Source organism: Eucyclogobius newberryi, unplaced genomic scaffold (assembly GCF_026437365.1).
Source record: "Eucyclogobius newberryi isolate DKJ021-1_F unplaced genomic scaffold, fEucNew1.0.hap1 SCAF_3, whole genome shotgun sequence".
In the NCBI taxonomy this organism is placed as follows: domain Eukaryota; kingdom Metazoa; phylum Chordata; class Actinopteri; order Gobiiformes; family Gobiidae; genus Eucyclogobius; species Eucyclogobius newberryi.
In genome coordinates this window covers 38,574,058-38,593,201 of record NW_027315945.1, presented here as the reverse complement: position 1 = coordinate 38,593,201, position 19,144 = coordinate 38,574,058, and the positions used below count along the sequence as shown (strand labels likewise).

The 19,144-nt window shown below is 45.4% G+C and overlaps 1 protein-coding gene across 5 annotated transcripts in view; it reads left to right on the top strand.

The window, feature by feature from the left end:
• The first annotated feature begins 3,195 nt into the window (after positions 1-3,195).
• The window catches only part of cnot10 (CCR4-NOT transcription complex, subunit 10), a 43,094-nt gene continuing 27,145 nt past the window's right edge, over positions 3,196-19,144 (top strand). For 3 of the 5 annotated variants that reach the window (XM_072461681.1, XM_072461682.1, XM_072461680.1), the window contains exons 1-5: positions 3,196-3,424; positions 8,133-8,221; positions 8,418-8,579; positions 16,398-16,548; positions 18,848-18,964. In XM_072461681.1, the coding sequence (XP_072317782.1) occupies positions 3,409-3,424; positions 8,133-8,221; positions 8,418-8,579; positions 16,398-16,548; positions 18,848-18,964 (535 nt within the window). In that variant the 5' untranslated portion in view covers positions 3,196-3,408. The remainder of the gene's footprint in view (positions 3,425-8,132; positions 8,222-8,417; positions 8,580-16,397; positions 16,549-18,847; positions 18,965-19,144) is intronic. The other 2 variants (XM_072461683.1, XM_072461685.1) reach the window with 2 other exon arrangements.

Sequence of the window (19,144 nt, the reverse complement as noted above, 5' to 3'; positions counted from 1 at the left end):
TTGGTTTCACTCCTCTATCAGGGGAATCACATTTTTAAGCAAATGTGAGTATGCCTAATTACACTGCAGTAAATATCTTAAATACAGGTTTAAGCCTGTAACTGTGGAAACACCACACTATAACACGTCTGCTCGTGCCTGGAACGTTTCACTCTTTGAGTGTGAAGTCAGATGAGTTTAATGCACCGTTTTCACCTGAGAATGACAGTTTATATCTTCATTCACTGATTCAGAAGAAATACTGTTCAGTCCTCTGTGTTCAAGACGTTTTGACCTCCGGGAGTCATTTAGTCAATCAAAGTTCTTTGAATAAAGTCTTGATTTAAAAAAACTTTGTCCAGATGACTGACTTGCTTTGAATTGTTTTTTTAATATTATTGGTTCATTTGTTGGGAGCACTGTGTGTTAGCGAACATTAGGTTAGATGAGGTCATACATGATGCTGTGAACACGGGCTCATTTTCATCCACTGTCCCACATTCACTCTCTCATTCACTGGCCAGTACTTGGACACCGGAGGCAAAGTGGGTGCAGTGTCTTGCCCAAAGACAAAACACACTACCACCCCCTGTGGCCTCAGGTGTTCCCGCAGTCTACCATCAAAATACTAACCAGGCCCATCCCTGCTTAGCTTCAGAGAGCTGAAGAGATCAGGTTATGTCGTACCACGTGATCCGCTGCATTGAGCATTACACAGGCTTTTTTCTGCTGTATTTTTTATTTTAAGAAAGGCTCCTACCTCTTTGAACAATATTATTCAAGTAAAAAGTACAAAGTAGTGGTCAAAGAATTACTCAAGTAAGTAAATAAGTTATAAGTTGAGTTATTGTAATTGGAAGAACCAATCAATAATTAATGCTCAAAATCTGGTATTTTCACAAGAGCATTGCAAGAAATACAAATGTTCAAATACTTTAATGTGGTCAACAAACTTACACACAGTGAGAAGAGTAACAAACCTTTTACTCAAGCCACTCATTGATTGGCTAATCCACCTGTCAATCACACACATCTGAACTGAGAGAGATAAAACAACGTCTTTGTTAAGTGTTGTATTGGAGCTGGACCGGCAAAGAAAGCACATCTTTGCTCAGTTAGAAATGTAAGTTCGTGAAATATTTTCAATGCAAAAGTGTATCTTAGCCATTACATAACAAACAATGCTCATCAGAGTTCTAATTACACATCTAATTACTCTTAAACTTAAGAAATAAATAAAGTCTGTGTCACTATCTGGCATTTAGGATTTTGCTCGGGGCCCTCCAAAAATGCCAATTCATTACATTAGAATAGCAGTGGGAATTAGTTAACATGAGACACACTGTTTGAAAGGAAAATAATCCACTAAACGAGATAGACGTATACAACCTTAATAAAAATCACATAAGAATGGCAAGCAAATAACTGTAAACTAGTCAAATCAACTGAAATCATGATTATTTGTGAACTCAAGTTATTAGGCCCGAGCGCCACAAGCTGGCGAGAGGCCTATTAGTCTCGTAAGGCCGTGCGAAGCACGGCTGCGAAAGTGCGCACATAGTGCGCACGAAATCGAGCGCAAAGCGCTCGCCCACTTCCAAACACTCACTAACGCACTCCTTCACTCACGCACGCCCCGTGCATACTAATTAGTAGTAGGAAAATGGAACATTACCGTTGTAAACGGGCCAAGCCCGTGCAAAAGTGCGCACTAAACGAGCACTTTACATATAAAGCACTCATTTGCGCTAAGTAGCTCACGAATACGTTCCCCATCTCTTGCATGTTCCGAGCATATAAGCATGTAATGCAAAAATTGAACATTATTACTGTATAGAGGGCCAAAAACACAAAGTGGGCGGAGCCCACTCAAAATTAACGAAAGTACCCGTCAGTGACCAGGGACCCACACCATGAGGTAGGAAAGCGCGAGCGCTTTCCGAAAATGTATAGTTTATGATATTTGAAAAATGGGAAACATTGTTTTCGCATCGGAATATTATTCTTTCTTCTTTTTCATTCTTTCTTTCTTCTCGGGACCAACCCCCCTATTTTTCACCCAGTGAACATTGACGAAAAGTCACAAAAATTTGCACACCTCTAAAAATCGTGCTTCTCTACATTCTGGCTATTTCCCTTTTCTAAAATAAAAAAATGGCGCGTCAGCGCCCCCAAATGTACCAAAAATGCATTGAGAGATGGGAAATGACCCAAAAAAAATCTGATCGTAGAATCATGAAATTTGGCGCAGAGGTAGATGGTGACAAGAGAAGTAAAAAATATAATTACGGCAACGCCGTTCGCCCAACCAAATGTCGGCCATTTTGCTTCAAAAATGGCTAAGCTTGACTCGGGAGTTTTTCCAAACGTCGTACTTTTACGAACTCCTCCCAGGGCGTTGGCTCTAAAAAGCTGAAATTTGGTGAAAATGGTACTGAGGAGTGGGACATCAAAAGTTATTCAAATTACATTGATACCTGTCACGGTCTCTGTGCGGCGAAGCCGCAAACTCTAGCTAGAATTTCAGAAATCTCCCAAATTTAACATTTCTGCCGTTTGCGCAAATAAAGTCCTTATTGCGTCAAATTAGAATCAGTTGTTAAACTCTTTGCCCTAAACGTACTTGAAGTGAAATAAATTAATTTGGCACCACAGCGCCCCCTACAGATTTTATATGGAGGTTAAATGTTTAGTTTTGTGAAATTTTATGAAATTTGACACACAACTCAATTTTGGCCCCATCAAAAAAGTCAATGAGACCCATGTCATAATTGTTATGGCTTTGCCGTAGCGATGACCAAAACCTCCCATGTTATTCCAATGGGGAAATCGCCAGAACATGTTTACACTTCGGACTTTCACGAACTCCTCCCAGGGCGTTTGCCCTATTAACCTGAAATTTGGTGAGACTCATCTTCAGGGGTGGACCATCAAAATGTATCCACATTTTTATTCAAAGAGTCACGGTGTCTGTGCGGCAAAGCCGCACATTTTGCCAAGAATTCAAAATAAAATTGCTTTTTGATGGTAAAACAAAGGGGAGAAGATGTGACAGCGTCACAGATTCAGCAGTAGGCGTAATAAACGCGCCCCCTCCTCTTGCGGCGTGGCGGCGGCGGCAGCGTGGCGAGGGCCGATCATTGCCGCTTGCGGCTATATTTTTAGTTAATTTCATTCATGTTTTCCCGTGTTCTTGTAGTTCCACTCGGCGACCGCTGCAGTTTGTGGCGCACTTCCGCTGTTTAAACCGGATCTCATGCTTTTCCACACAGAGCGGAGCCGCTGGAGTTAGCACCTTCTGTTTTTAATGCTTTTTCTCTGAAATATAAGATTAATTTAAATATTTATTAATCCTGACAACGGGATACAACCACAGTCTTACATATACCAACATTCAGCTGGTGACTGGTGTTGGAAACGGCCTTTCAAATGGCAGAAAACACAGGTCAGTAGGTGCTAAACGCTAGCCTTTTAGCATTTCCTGGTCAAACTGGGCTAATGGATAGTTTTTATCGTTATGTATTGCTAAAATTGAATACGCAAATTGATGACTATGGCCCTAGTCCCTTAAGACTACATTCAGTTTGACTTTAATGATAATTTTCCTTCGGTTTTTCTGTATACGTTCCTTTAGTTCTGCTTTAAACGTTGAGTTAGCATCTTAGCTTAGCTCGTCTGAATTCTAGTTTCATTCAAAAAAAAGTAAGCCATAAATCTTCGTATGTCCCGCGTGAATCGTCCTCCATTAGAGACGGGCAGGTGTCAAAGCTGAGGCCAAGTGAAGACAACACATGCCATTTGTGCTGTTTAAGACTTTTGATCCCGGCTTTTGGTCAGAAATGCCACATTTTAAAACGTCAAAGAAATTAAAGCCGCTGTAACGTTTATGTTTTGAACGTGGCGCTCACGTGACACGTCAATATCGATTATTGCGTTACTCGATGTTACAATATCAATACATTTGCGTTGTATTGTGCTGCTCTGGATGAAAGGAACTGCTTTTACTCGACTGGGACTTGCGCTGTGCTCAGTGATGATTCTAAGTGCAAAAAGTAGGGCTGCGTCAATTAATGGACTTATGGTGACTAGTAGACTATAAATAATAGTCGTGTTTTGCTGAAGGTAATCGTTAGCGGGACTAAATAGACTCTAAAACATACACGAAAATACCTTTTTGTATAACAAAGACAGTGACATTCAATCAAAAAGTGATATTTTTTTTATTTAATAATGTCACTGTTTATTTGATTCACTTGTTTTAACCGAATATTGAACATTCTAATCTCATTTAGTAATCATCGAATTGTTATTGTTATACAGTGAGTCACGTAAGTATTTGAACACCCTGCGATTTTGCAGGAAATTATGTTGGATCTGTAATGTTCATCGTAGGTGCATTTCCACTGTGAGGGACTACTCTGTGAGGGACTACTCTGTGAGGGACTACTATACATGTTTGAAGAATGATGAGGACCATCCCAAGAACACCATCCCTACTGTGAAGCGTGGGGGTGGAACCATCCTGCTTTGGGGGTGGAACCATCCTGCTTTGGGGGTGGAACCATGCTGCTTTGGGGGTGGAAACATCATGCTTTGGGTTTTGGGGGGTGGGAACATCACGCTTTGGAGGTGGAAACATCATGCTGCTTTGGGGGTGGAAACATCCTGCTTTGGGGGTGGAAACATCCTGCTTTGGGGGTAGAAACATCATGCTGCTTTGGGGGTAGAAACATCATGCTGCTTTGGGGGTAGAAACATCATGCTGCTTTGGGGGTGGAAACATCATGCTGCTTTGGGGGTAGAAACATCATGCTGCTTTGGGGGTAGAAACATCATGCTGCTTTGGGGGTGGAAACATCATGCTGCTTTGGGGGTGGAAACATCCTGCTTTGGGGGTGGAAACATCATGCTGATTTGGGGGTAGAAACATCATGCTGCTTTGGGGGTGGAAACATCATGCTGCTTTGGGGGTAGAAACATCATGCTGCTTTGGGGGTGGAAACATCATGCTGCTTTGGGGGTGGAAACATCCTGCTTTGGGGGTGGAAACATCATGCTGCTTTGGGGGTAGAAACATCATGCTGCTTTGGGGGTGGAAACATCATGCTGCTTTGGGGGTGGAAACATCATGCTGCTTTGGGGGTGGAAACATCATGCTGCTTTGGGGGTAGAAACATCATGCTGCTTTGGGGGTGGAAACATCCTGCTTTGGGGGTGGAAACATCATGCTGCTTTGGGGGTAGAAACATCATGCTGCTTTGGGGGTGGAAACATCATGCTGCTTTGGGGGTGGAAACATCCTGCTTTGGGGGTGGAAACATCATGCTGCTTTGGGGGTAGAAACATCATGCTGCTTTGGGGGTGGAAACATCATGCTGCTTTGGGGGTAGAAACATCATCCTGCTTTGGGGGTGGAAACATCATGCTGCTTTGGGGGTAGAAACATCATGCTGCTTTGGGGGTGGAAACATCATGCTGCTTTGGGGGTAGAAACATCATGCTGCTTTGGGGGTAGAAACATCATGCTGCTTTGGGGGTAGAAACATCATGCTGCTTTGGGGGTAGAAACATCATGCTGCTTTGGGGGTAGAAACATCATGCTGCTTTGGGGGTAGAAACATCATGCTGCTTTGGGGGTAGAAACATCATGCTGCTTTGGGGGTGGAAACATCATGCTGCTTTGGGGGTAGAAACATCATGCTGCTTTGGGGGTAGAAACATCATGCTGCTTTGGGGGTAGACACATAATGCTGCTTTGGGGGTAGAAACATAATGCTGCTTTGGGGGTAGAAACATCATGCTGCTTTGGGGGTAGAAACATCATGCTGCTTTGGGGGTAGAAACATCATGCTGCTTTGGGGGTGGAAACATCATGCTGCTTTGGGGGTAGAAACATCATGCTGCTTTGGGGGTGGAAACATCATGCTGCTTTGGGGGTAGAAACATCATGCTGCTTTGGGGGTAGAAACATCATGCTGCTTTGGGGGTGGAAACATCATGCTGCTTTGGGGGTAGAAACATCATGCTGCTTTGGGGGTAGAAACATAATGCTGCTTTGGGGGTAGAAACATAATGCTGCTTTGGGGGTAGAAACATAATGCTTTGGGGGTAGAAACATCATGCTGCTTTGGGGGTAGAAACATCATGCTGCTTTGGGGGTGGAAACATCATGCTGCTTTGGGGGTAGAAACATCATGCTGCTTTGGGGGTAGAAACATCATGCTGCTTTGGGGGTAGAAACATCATGCTGCTTTGGGGGTAGAAACATAATGCTGCTTTGGGGGTAGAAACATAATGCTGCTTTGGGGGTAGAAACATAATGCTGCTTTGGGGGTAGAAACATAATGCTGCTTTGGGGGTAGAAACATCATGCTGCTTTGGGGGTAGAAACATCATGCTGCTTTGGGGGTAGAAACATCATGCTGCTTTGGGGGTAGAAACATCATGCTGCTTTGGGGGTGGAAACATCATGCTGCTTTGGGGGTAGAAACATCATGCTGCTTTGGGGGTAGAAACATCATGCTGCTTTGGGGGTGGAAACATCATGCTGCTTTGGGGGTAGAAACATCATGCTGCTTTGGGGGTGGAAACATGCTGCTTTGGGGGTGGAAACATCATGCTGCTTTGGGGGTAGAAACATCATGCTGCTTTGGGGGTGGAAACATCATGCTGCTTTGGGGGTAGAAACATCATGCTGCTTTGGGGGTAGAAACATCATGCTGCTTTGGGGGTGGAAACATCATGCTGCTTTGGGGGTAGAAACATCATGCTGCTTTGGGGGTAGAAACATCATGCTGCTTTGGGGGTAGAAACATCATGCTGCTTTGGGGGTAGAAACATAATGCTGCTTTGGGGGTAGAAACATCATGCTGCTTTGGGGGTAGAAACATCATGCTGCTTTGGGGGTAGAAACATCATGCTGCTTTGGGGGTGGAAACATCATGCTGCTTTGGGGGTGGAAACATCATGCTGCTTTGGGGGTAGAAACATCATGCTGCTTTGGGGGTAGAAACATCATGCTGCTTTGGGGGTGGAAACATCATGCTGCTTTGGGGGTAGAAACATCATGCTGCTTTGGGGGTAGAAACATCATGCTGCTTTGGGGGTAGAAACATCATGCTGCTTTGGGGGTAGAAACATCATGCTGCTTTGGGGGTGGAAACATCATGCTGCTTTGGGGGTAGAAACATCATGCTGCTTTGGGGGTAGAAACATCATGCTGCTTTGGGGGTAGAAACATCATGCTGCTTTGGGGGTAGAAACATCATGCTGCTTTGGGGGTGGAAACATCATGCTGCTTTGGGGGTAGAAACATCATGCTGCTTTGGGGGTAGAAACATCATGCTGCTTTGGGGGTAGAAACATCATGCTGCTTTGGGGGTAGAAACATCATGCTGCTTTGGGGGTGGAAACATCATGCTGCTTTGGGGGTAGAAACATCATGCTGCTTTGGGGGTAGAAACATCATGCTGCTTTGGGGGTGGAAACATCATGCTGCTTTGGGGGTAGAAACATCATGCTGCTTTGGGGGTAGAAACATCATGCTGCTTTGGGGGTGGAAACATCATGCTGCTTTGGGGGTAGAAACATAATGCTGCTTTGGGGGTAGAAACATAATGCTTTGGGGGTGGGAACATTCTGCTTTGGGGTGCTTTTCTGCGCAGGGGACAGGACGACTGCACTGTATTAAGTACAGGATAAATGGGGCCATGAATTGGGAGGTTTTGGGTAACAACCTCCTTCCCTCAGTCAGACCGTTGAAGATGGGGCGTGGCAGAGTCTTACAACATGACAATGACCCAAGCACACAGCCAGGAAGGAGTGGCTAGGAGAAGAGGTTTATGACAGAGCAAGAATTACACCAAAATAACACAAGGAAAACCTTTTTCGGCTGTAAACATCCTCCATCAGGACGTCCTCAAATAAATGCTTTTAAGCTTTTCGTTATTTGTTGTAACTTGTGATCTCAAGATAACAGCATCGTAGTTCATCGTACATTGTGAATTCAACTGATGAAATTATGTCCGATACCATGCTTTGGTTCATTCCCGGTTCCGGTGTATATTTCAGTTTGTATTTCTTAGCTCCATTAGCGGTTGGTCTGTTTCCCTGGATTCTTTTTCCTCTGCATCTGCTCATGTTTCTTTCCTCAGAACAAAACGAGACCAAACACGACGGCTCTTCTCCAGGAATGACGGACCAAGAGAAGCAAACGGCAGCCAGCGCCTACGAAGCTTTCACGGTACAAACTTTGATTTATTTTCCGTTTTATACCTTTTTCACTGAAGTCATTTTAACGCATTAACTTCACGTCCCATGATTAATCCACCCCTCCAGTTGTGACGCTCATTTTCACTCTACATTGTGCAGTTGTCGTAATTTTAAGTTGAATTCTAGAGATAGACAGCTGTGAACCCGGTGCGGTGCGTTTGTGGCAGGCTGGGAAATACGAGGACTCCCTGAAGCAGCTGGAGGCGCTGCAGGATCTGAACAAGGACGACTACAAAGTCCCCATGAACCGCGCCGTGGTGGAGTTCTACAAAAGCGGACAGACAACGACGGGGATTCTCAAACAGACGCTGATGATGCTGAAGAACCAGGTGAAGCTCCGCACTGCCACGTTTAATTTTACCTTATTTTCTGGACTATAAATTGCTCCGGAGTATAAGTTGCACCAGCCAAAAAATGCATAATAGAGAAAAAAAACATTTAAGAGAAATATAAGGGAAATTTATTTGATTAAATCCAAGAGCAAGAACAGACATTTCACCTTCAAATGTTTGAATTTAAAATAATAAACAGATTAGAGAACATGGTAAAGGTGGTCGCATGCTAACGCTAACACCTTCAGCTACATGAGGCACAGACAGAACTGTGGTAAGTGTCTGGTACATATTAACAGTTATTCAGATAACTATAGCGTAAAGAACATGCTAACAAGTTTAGCAAAGCACCAGTTTTACTCCAAATCACTAAATCCATTGAATTCTTCTTCCTCTGTGTCACTTCTAAACAACTCCACAAACTCCAGAGGTAGAGGAAGTGCAGATTCTTCTTCTGCGTCGGTCAGAGCCTAGAGCGCCCTCTTGCCGTTATGTGAAATGCGGTTGAGAGCGTGAAAATAACGAATAATATCACATATCAGGGTTCAGAATAAGCAGTATCGCATCGCATTTTGCGATGCAATTTCTCTCATGCGATGCATTCGTCAGAAAAAAGTGTGTTTGTATCACAGCTTTTGCGATACAAAAATGTGTGTTCAATTGTATAACCAAAGCGCCTAAAAGTACTGATCACTCGTCAATCGATCGTCAATAACGGTATGACACATGTAGAGACGCTGTGTTGACATGACGAGTCCCACTGCAGCCTCAGATAGCGAGTTTGAAAGTGGGAGGAGCCACGTGCGGTAAAGTTAGCGTCACACATTCGGACTTCTGAGGTCAATAGCTCCTAAACGCAAAAGTCTTTTCAGATCATTCACATGCCAAAATACTCATATTTACACTGCCAAGTGACTACAACCTGGTTTTAAAAATCAGATGCGTATTTTGGGTTCATTTGTTAGTTTTTTTTTATTTATTTTTTTTAAATAGAATGTTTACAAATACAAATAACAATCTTGTTACATCAATGGAAAATATTGATTGTTAGTCACTTTCGTGTTTTGCTATGCAATTATCAAATTGCTATACAAATTTGAAAAAAATGAACGGATTGTTTAGCAGCACCGCTATACAAGTGAAAATCCTTAATCTGAACCCTGCATATAAGTAAGTCGCTCCGGAGTATATGTTGCACGCCGACTTTTTTTTATAAAAAAGGGTACGACTTATAGTCTGGAATATACGGTAGTTTATCCACTAAATGCTCGGTTTACTCGAGGCAATACTATGTTTTACATTAAATGATATGTCATAATCGTTCATGTCAAAGATCACGTTCTGAACATGTTCCTCTGCTTCAACGGAACAATTAGGCAAAGGATAAATCTACAGTCATATTTTGCGAGTTTTATTTATGTTTTGTGTTATTGGAGTCGATAGAAATAAGACAAAGCTCTTTTCTTGTTGGTGTTTTTTAATTGTTTCTATATAAATAGAAATATCAGATTTTACCTGTAGACGTTTTGAGGTTAGATTTTCAAAAAAAAACGGAAAAAATAAACCAAAAAGTCCAAAAATCCAATTTAATTTGTGTGTCCTTTTCTTGTACAGTTTTTATTTTTGCAACTTTTTCAATCATTTCTTACAGTAGATACAATAGATCAGTGGTCCCCAAACTACGGCCGCGGGCCACATCCGGCCCGTTGGGCCTTTCAATCAGGCCCGCCAAGCTTGTCCAAGTTATATTAAAAATATTAAAAAAAAAAAAAAAATTATATATATATTTTTTATTTTATTTTTGCTGTAGGCTTTATTAGACAGTAGATAGATTGAGTAAGAAAGGAAGGGGAATGATGAGAGAGAAAGGAGGACATGCAGCAAACAAGAAAATCTATGGCGTGCAGAAAATAAAATTCACCACAAACGGCCACCAGAGCCAATCAAGCAGGAAGCGCAAGTGTTTGACACTGAAGAAGACTCTTGTGGACAGTAGAAGACTCTTGTGGACAGTAGAAGACTCTTGTGGACAGTAGAAGACACTTGTGGACAGTAGAAGACAGTAGATGAATCAAGATGGCGCCTGTGTTCGGCCACGCCACTGCTCGACTCCTGTTATGCCGCTTATTTGTGACGATCGTTACATCGTATGCAGTTTTATCAGCCCAGACATTAGTCTGTTGTGTGTCTGCTGTGCGGGTTTATGACCGTGGCGCACTTTTCCGCATCAAAGCGACGATGGAGTTGCTTTTCGACACATGGGACAGGTACAAACAAGCCTTTCCGCCACCCCTTGTTTGTCCACCCAACTCACCTGACGTTTTGCTGCTGTCCCGAGGCCCGGGGAAAAGGAGGAAGCAGAGGAGACGAGGCACAAGCTCTGGTGTGCAAGTCAAGCGCAGACGAGCCTTGTGTTCTGAGCACACGAGCCTGGGCTTTGGGAGACGTGCTCGGTGCTTGCGCCTGGTCCCGCTCCTCCATGTTTGCGGCTGTTCGCCGTCGCCGTCTTCGCCGCCTGCCCGTGTCATCGCGGCTGCTTTCCCGCTGCCTGCACGGGCCATCGCGGCTGCTTTCCAGGAGCCTGCACGGGCCATCGCGGCTGCTTTCCCGGAGCCTGCCCGTGTCATCGCGGCTGCTTTCCCGGAGCCTGCCCGTGTCATCGCGGCTGCTTTCCCGGAGCCTGCCCGTGTCATCGCGGCTGCTTTCCCGGAGCCTGCCCGTGTCATCGCGGCTGCTTTCCCGGAGCCTGCCCGTGTCATCGCGGCTGCTTTCCCGGAGCCTGCCCGTGTCATCGCGGCTGCTTTCCCGGAGCCTGCCCGTGTCATCGCGGCTGCTTTCCCGGAGCCTGCCCGTGTCATCGCGGCTGCTTTCCCGGAGCCTGCCCGTGTCATCGCGGCTGCTTTCCCGGAGCCTGCCCGTGTCATCGCGGCTGCTTTCCGGAACCTGCCCGTGTCATCGCGGCTGCTTTCCCGGAGCCTGACCGTGTCATCGCGGCTGCTTTCCCGGAGCCTGCCCGTGTCATCGCGGCTGTTTTCCCGCTGCCTGCCCGGGCCATCGGGGCCGCACCGGTCCTGGAGCCTGCGCGGAATGTGGCGGCTGTTTTCCTGGAGCCCGCGCGCCGCTGGAATTATGAGCGCTGGGGTCCACCGTCCGCTTCCTTGTTTTCGTCGTCTTACCGGCGAAACAGATGGGAATCACGTGACCGTAAGGCGTGCCTTCGACAGGTCCCGCTGCGCTCAGCTGAAGCGATGGACGTGACGTCATCCACGGTCCGGCTCGGCTTGTTGAATGCCCGTTCAATTGCCAACAAAGCGTTTTCCTTGAATGAACTTTTTACAAGACAAAACCTTGATTTCATGTGTCTTACGGAGACATGGCAGAGAGAGGGTGAGTTTATTCATCTAAATGAACTCTGCCCACCTGGCTGCTCCGTTTCTGCGATGCCTCGCCCTGGTCGACGTGGAGGAGGTCTGGCAGTTGTGTCCCAGGACCGTTACATGTGTAAAGTCATCGACTCACACACTTTCACTTCCTTTGAATCACAGATGATTAAGGTTGGTTCTTCAAGTCCTTTTTACTGTGTTTTAGTCTACCGGCCTCCTGGTCCTGCTGCTGTCTTTTTAAAGGACTTTAGTGACTATTTATCTTCTATTATAAAGCTGGAAAATGTTTTAATTCTTGGGGATTTTTGGGTCGATGGCTCATCATGCCCTGCAAAGGATCTTTTAACCTTGACCGAAACATTTAACTTTGAGCAGCATGTTTCAGGTCCCACTCAGCAAAAGGGACACACTTTAGACCTGGTGTTTTCACTTGGCCTGAGTGTTGCTAACCTCTGTGTGGAGGATGTCCATATGAGCGATCATAGCTGTGTTTTATTTGAATTGAACTTTTCTCCTGAGCCTGTGCCCTCAAACATCAGGTCTCAGAGGCGCATTATCACTGCAAATACAGCCGTCCAATTTTCTGCTGTATTTGATCCTCATTTGTTTATGAATTGTCTTTATGTGGACAGTTTAATTAATTCCTTTAACAGCCACTGTGTATCCATTTTAGATCAGGTGGCACCTGTAAAATCCACTGTGTCATCACAGAAAAAAGCTTGTCCTTGGATAAATGAAGATATCCTAAACCTAAAGAGACTATGTCGGAAAACTGAGCGTCTGTGGAAAACCTCCAGTCTTGAGGTCCATAGGTCACACCTCAGAGATCTTGTATCATCTTACAATGAAATGATGGAAAGTTCCAGATCTGATTACTTCCGCCAGCTAATAACATCCAACAAGAAAAACCCCAAAGTGTTGTTTGACACTATAAATTCTATCGTTTGTCCTTCAGCTGCAGTGACTCCTGTTTCCTGCAAAGCTGACAGCAATGAATTCCTCAGATTCTTTATCGATAAGATCAAGATAATCAAAGACCAAATCCCACTCCCATTGTCTGATAAACCTGTTTCTGTGGAGCCTGTTTCCCAAAACTGGTCTTCTTTTAAGCCTGTCACTCTAGAAGACATCTCAGCTCTGGTGACCAAGATGAAACCCTCTTGTACATCAGATGCCCTTCCCTGCAGGCTCTTCCTCAAAGTGTTTGATGTTATTGGCCCCTGGGTAACCAACATGGTAAATCTCTCTCTTTCTACTGGTGTGTTTCCTGGTCCATTTAAACATGCCATAGTTGAGCCTTTACTGAAAAAAACAAATTTGGACCCGACAGACCCCAAAAGTTTCAGACCCATATCAAAGCTCCCGTTCATGTCCAAGATCCTAGAGAAGGTGGTCTCTGAACAATTGTCAGATTTCCTTGATCAGTCAAACATTCACGACTCTTTTCAATCTGGTTTCCGCAAACATCATTCTACGGAAACCGCATTGTTGAAAGTGTCCAGTGACATTATGATGTCTGCTGATTCTGGAAAATGCACTGTTTTAGTTCTGTTGGATCTGTCTGCAGCCTTTGACACTGTCGACCATCATATCCTGTTGAACAGACTGAGGGACCTGATTGGACTATCGGGGTCAGTTCTTCATTGGTTTTCCTCATATTTATCCGGTCGGAGCTTTAGTGTTGCTGCAAACCAAATAATGTCCGACTCAGCTGATCTGTTGTGTGGAGTTCCTCAGGGCTCCGTCTTGGGTCCTGTCTTATTTCTGCTTTATATAATTCCCCTGGGAATGATCATTAAAGAGTTTAGTGATGTGTCCTATCACCTGTTCGCTGACGATATTCAGCTCTATTGCTCTTTTAAACCTTCTGAGATCCAGAAGCTGAACTCCTTGGTCAGTTGTTTAGTGCAAATAAAACAATGGCTGAGTCAAAACTCCTTGCAGCTAAATGCTGACAAAACAGAAACTCTGATTATTGCCCCTAATGATGCCATTCCAGGGATAAACCAGTACTTGGGTGTTTTAGGCCAGACTGCTAAACCAAGTCTTAGAAACTTGGGTGTTGTCTTTGACAAAGACATGTCTTTAGAGCACCACTCCAAGCTGTTGACGAGGAACTGTTTCTTTCAGTTGAGGAAAATCTCTAAGCTCAGGAAAATGGTGTCTCAAAATGACCTGGAAGTTATAATTCATGCATTTGTGTCTTCACGTTTAGACTATTGTAATAGCTTGTTTTCCTGTCTTAACAAGAAGGAACTCTCTCATCTGCAGCTGGTCCAGAACTCTGCAGCGAGGATCTTAACCCGCACAAATAGAAGGGCCCACATTTCACCCATTCTTAAAGCCCTTCACTGGCTGCCGGTCTCGTACCGGATACAGTTTAAAATCCTTGTTTTAACTTTTAGAGCTTTAAATGGTCAGGTCCCATCGTACATCAGCGATCTGATTAAACCATACGCTCCCTCTCGCTCACTAAGGTCCTTGGACCAGAAACTGTTGTTGGTTCCTTGCACCCGTTTTCGGACCAGAGGAGACCGATCCTTCCAGGCTGTTGCCCCCAAACTCTGGAACGATCTTCCGTTCTCCCTACGGTCACTGGACTCAGTTACTGCTTTTAAGGGTCAGCTTAAAACCTTTTTTTTTAGTCGAGCCTTTTAATTGCACTTGTTTTACGGACTGATTTTACTGTATATTGTTGTATATGTATTGTTCACTGTAAGTTTCTTTGTGTTTTTATTGTTTTATTCTGTGTTTTGTGAAGCACTTTGTGACCTCTGTCTGTGAAAGGTGCTATATAAATAAAATTTACTTACTTACTTAGATAATTAATCATTATTTAATGCATTTGGAAAACAATTAGTAGATTGAGCCTTGCATTTGTTACAGGTCAAATCTTGTGTGTAATTTATAGGAATTCATTAGTTCACACAAACACAACATATTTTCCTGGCCCGACCCCTCGGCCAAATTTTAGAACCCAATGTGGCCCTCGAGTCAAAAAGTTTGGGGACCACTGCAATAGATGAATTAAATCAATATTCCATTTATTTTTCTAACTTTTGTAACGCCCAGAGTCACAGCAGCAGTGGCTTCAATGGACGACAATGATACGGTCGTTGATCAATAAAAGAGAAGCAGAGCCAGTGGATAACTGTCCCTCCGAGACCCCTCCCCCTCTGCAGTCTGATTGTACAGGCGGTATTCTCTCAGTGTTCAGTCTGATTGTACAGGCGGTATTCTCAGTGTTCAGTCTGATTGTACAGGCGGTATTTCTCAGTGTTCAGTCTGATTGTACAGGCGGTATTCTCACAGTGTTCAGTCTGATTGTACAGGCTGTATTCTCACAGTGTTCAGTCTGATTGTACAGGCGGTATTCTCTCAGTGTTCAGTCTGATTGTACAGGCGGTATTCTCTCAGTGTTCAGTCTGATTGTACAGGAGGTATTCTCTCAGTGTTCAGTCTGATTGTACAGGCGGTATTCTCACAGTGTTCAGTCTGATTGTACAGGCGGTATTCTCTCAGTGTTCAGTCTGATTGTACAGGCGGTATTCTCTCAGTGTTCAGTCTGATTGTACAGGCGGTATTCTCTCAGTGTTCAGTCTGATTGTACAGGCGGTATTCTCTCAGTGTTCAGTCTGATTGTACAGGCGGTATTCTCTCAGTGTTCAGTCTGATTGTACAGGCGGTATTCTCTCAGTGTTCAGTCTGATTGTACAGGCGGTATTCTCTCAGTGTTCAGTCTGATTGTACAGGCGGTATTCTCACAGTGTTCAGTCTGATTGTACAGGCGGTATTCTCTCAGTGTTCAGTCTGATTGTACAGGCGGTATTCTCTCAGTGTTCAGTCTGATTGTACAGGCGGTATTCTCTCAGTGTTCAGTCTGATTGTACAGGCGGTATTCTCACAGTGTTCAGGTATTCTCAGTGTTCAGTCTGATTGTACAGGCGGTCGTGTTCTCGCTGGGCTTTGAGGTTTGAGGATGGCGGTGGGACACCAATACATTTCCCTCGATATAGAATGCCAATATGATCATCCTCTGCCGCCCGGCCGCTCGGCGCCCCCTCGGCACCCGAAGGCGCAAGCAAGCGCAGCAGCACCCTAAAATGCCCGCGCTCACGGTTATCTTAATACCTGGCGGTATCTTTTCAGCATGGCGGGTGCCGGCAGCATCTTTTGGGCATGGCGGGTGCCGGCGGCAGCATGGTGGGCCGCCATGCCAAAAGCTCTCAGCGAGAACACTGAGACGGTATTCTCAGTGTTCAGTCTCATTGTACAGGCGCTATTCTCACAGAGAACGATGTTATTTTGATACTTTTAATGTTCAGTATCATGACATCAGGCTGTTTTATTGTTTCAAAGTGATTCAGTATAAATGTCTTTGCGTTCTGTTAGGATGTAGTTTGTGTTTGACTTCTTCTCTGACGCTCTTCAGCTGCACTCTTCATCCGAGGACGTGGACGGCCTGGACGACGTGGAGAACTCCATGCTGTACTACAACCAGGCCATCGTGCTGTACCACCTGAGGCAGTACGCTGAGGCCATCGCCATCGCAGAGAGGCTCTACCAGTTCCTCGAGCCGTTCGGTAGGTCCGAGCGCACACGCCAGTTGCAGGCCAGACACGCCAGTCGCACACTATCAGACGAGCGTTAAGGTTCGGACGAACGTTGGGGTTCGGACGAGCGTTAGGGTTCGGACGAGCGTTAGGGTTCGGGTTGGGGTTCGGTTGAGGGTTGGGGTTCGGTCGAGGGTTCGGGCGAGTGATAGGGTGACGGTTGGGGTTCGGACAGGGATAGGGTTCGGGCAAGGGTTGGGGAACGGACGAGGGTTCGGGCGAGGGTTGGGGTTCGGGCGAGGGTTGGGGTTCGGGCGAGGGTTGGGGTTCGGGCGAGGGTTTGGGTTCGGGCGAGGGTTTGGGTTCGGGCGAGGGTTTGGGTTCGGGCGAGGGTTGGGGTTCGGGCGAGGGTTGGGGTTCGGGCGAGGGTTAGGGTTCAGGTTAGAGTTCGGACCAGTTAGTGTTCAGGCCAGCGTTAGGGTTCAGACCACAATAGGGTTCGGGCGAGCGTTTTGTGCCTCGAGGGGTTGCCAGGTTTGCCTTGAAATAAAAGTACCACTCAGAAAATTGGAATTTAATGAAAAATGCTTTTTTGTTGTCAATCAGTTCAAAACGTCAAACCTGGATTTAGTACGCATGGAGCAAATATTTCAAGTATGGATTACAGACAATATAACCAAGAATTCAGTGTCTCCGAAAATTGTTTTATCTTCTATAATCCATAACATTTTACAAAATAAAAGCTTGAAATATTTCACTCCGTGTGTAAATAATCTATACTAGACCTCGTGCAGTCACGTGACGACTGTTTGACGCTGGACGGCAAAACAAACCCGTGCGTATCCTGGACAACTACAGCTAGATCCAAACTACACTGAACCGAATCCAAAATGAGCGCTGATTCAGCCAACCCGACGTGATCTAAGTCTGTAGAACATTTAGATGGAGAGTTAAAGAACCGATATATGCAGGAAAAAGTGCACTTGTTCCGGGTGCAGGGTCCCTATCATTTTCCTGCGAGTTTTTTCCCTTTGATTCAAGATTGGCGTCTGTTGAGTCTGCTGCTGCGGGTCGCTCTGTGCTGCTGCGGGTCGCTCTGTGCTGCTGCGGGTCGCTCTGTGCTGCTGCGGGTCGCTCTGTGCTGCTGCGGGTCGCTCTGTGCTGCTGCGGGTCGCTCTGTGCTGCTGCGGGTCGCTCTGTGCTGCTGCGGGTCGCTCTGTGCTGCTGCGGGTCGCTCTGTGCTGCTGCGGGTCGCTCTGTGCTGCTGCGGGTCGCTCTGTGCTGCTGCGGGTCGCTCTGTGCTGCTGCGGGTCGCTCTGCTTGTGCACGGGAACTCTCAGCCTTCTGATTGTGTAGACATCTTTACAGAATACTACCAGTCACACACCAAGTTAGCAATACACGAGACAAGAGACATGTGTGTCTTTCACGTTCGGCAGCCGCTCTGTTTCAGAGAGTGACAGGAGGCTCCGCGCACGTAACATTGCGCACAACAAAATAGTGCCAACATATGCAGTGGTAAACATCACTCTAACACCATCCATCAGACATTCCCGACTTTGTCTACCATTGGACAATTACGTGGTGAATCGTCAGTCCTACTTAGCAATGAAAGCTTAGAAAAGTTTAGATGCCTACAGTTATTTCTGTAGGATCAGAAAGTCAGGAGCATCAGAAAGTCAGGACGGGTTAGTGGAGTCCAGCTGTGAAAAGTGCCCAATAAGCTGAACACTGATCGTGTTTGGGCTCCAAAAACTAAACGGCCGGGAAGTGTAATTTGCTGGAAATTCTGCCAGTGGCACTCGATTGCCAGTTTTGTCTCTTAAACGCAGCCACCCATCTCGCTCGCCTTTCTGGAGCTTTTGGGAAGCGATAACATGAAACGCCTTCTTTCTTTCGTCGATAGGTACATCCATATGCTAAGCATGAGATTACCATGTTTTTGTGGTTGTGTTTGAGGTGAATAAAGATGAAAAAGTGAAGTGTCTGCAGTGTTTCACTCATGGATCTATCAGGTTTCACTACGCTCGGTTGTTTGTTTTGCCGTCCAGCGACATGTGTCACGTGACCCGCTGACGTCAGCTGCACGAGGTCTATATTCATGTCTGAGTTTTTGAAATGAATGAAAAAAAGAGTTTTTTCCCCCCGATATTCAAATTTTCTGCATGTTACTTGTGTGTTTGCGTGTACCAATTCCAATCGATTTTATCCTAACCAAACGTCCTGACCCAGAAAATACAACCATAACTGCAAAAAATCCAAAGCTCCGCACACGGAAACGGACATTAATTTTCCCTCTTTCTTTTGGTGTGCGTTGACGATATTCTAGCGGGATGGTGCGCCGTCTCAGTTAGTCCCCAAAAGAAGTGTGCCGCGGCTCAAATAAGGTTGAAAAACACTGGTCTGGACGACTGGGTCAGAGCGTTTTCAACCTTGCTAATCCTGGGTAAGACTCTGTGTGATGACGCTGTTGTTGGGTGAAACTACCGGTTTGAATGTGAGATTTGGAAATGAATGAGAGTGAGATTTGTGAATGTGGCGCCGCACGAGGACTTCTACACGGAGCACACTGACGGATGAAATGTGTTGTTTTTAAAATGTAATTACTACTGTTATTGGTTACACT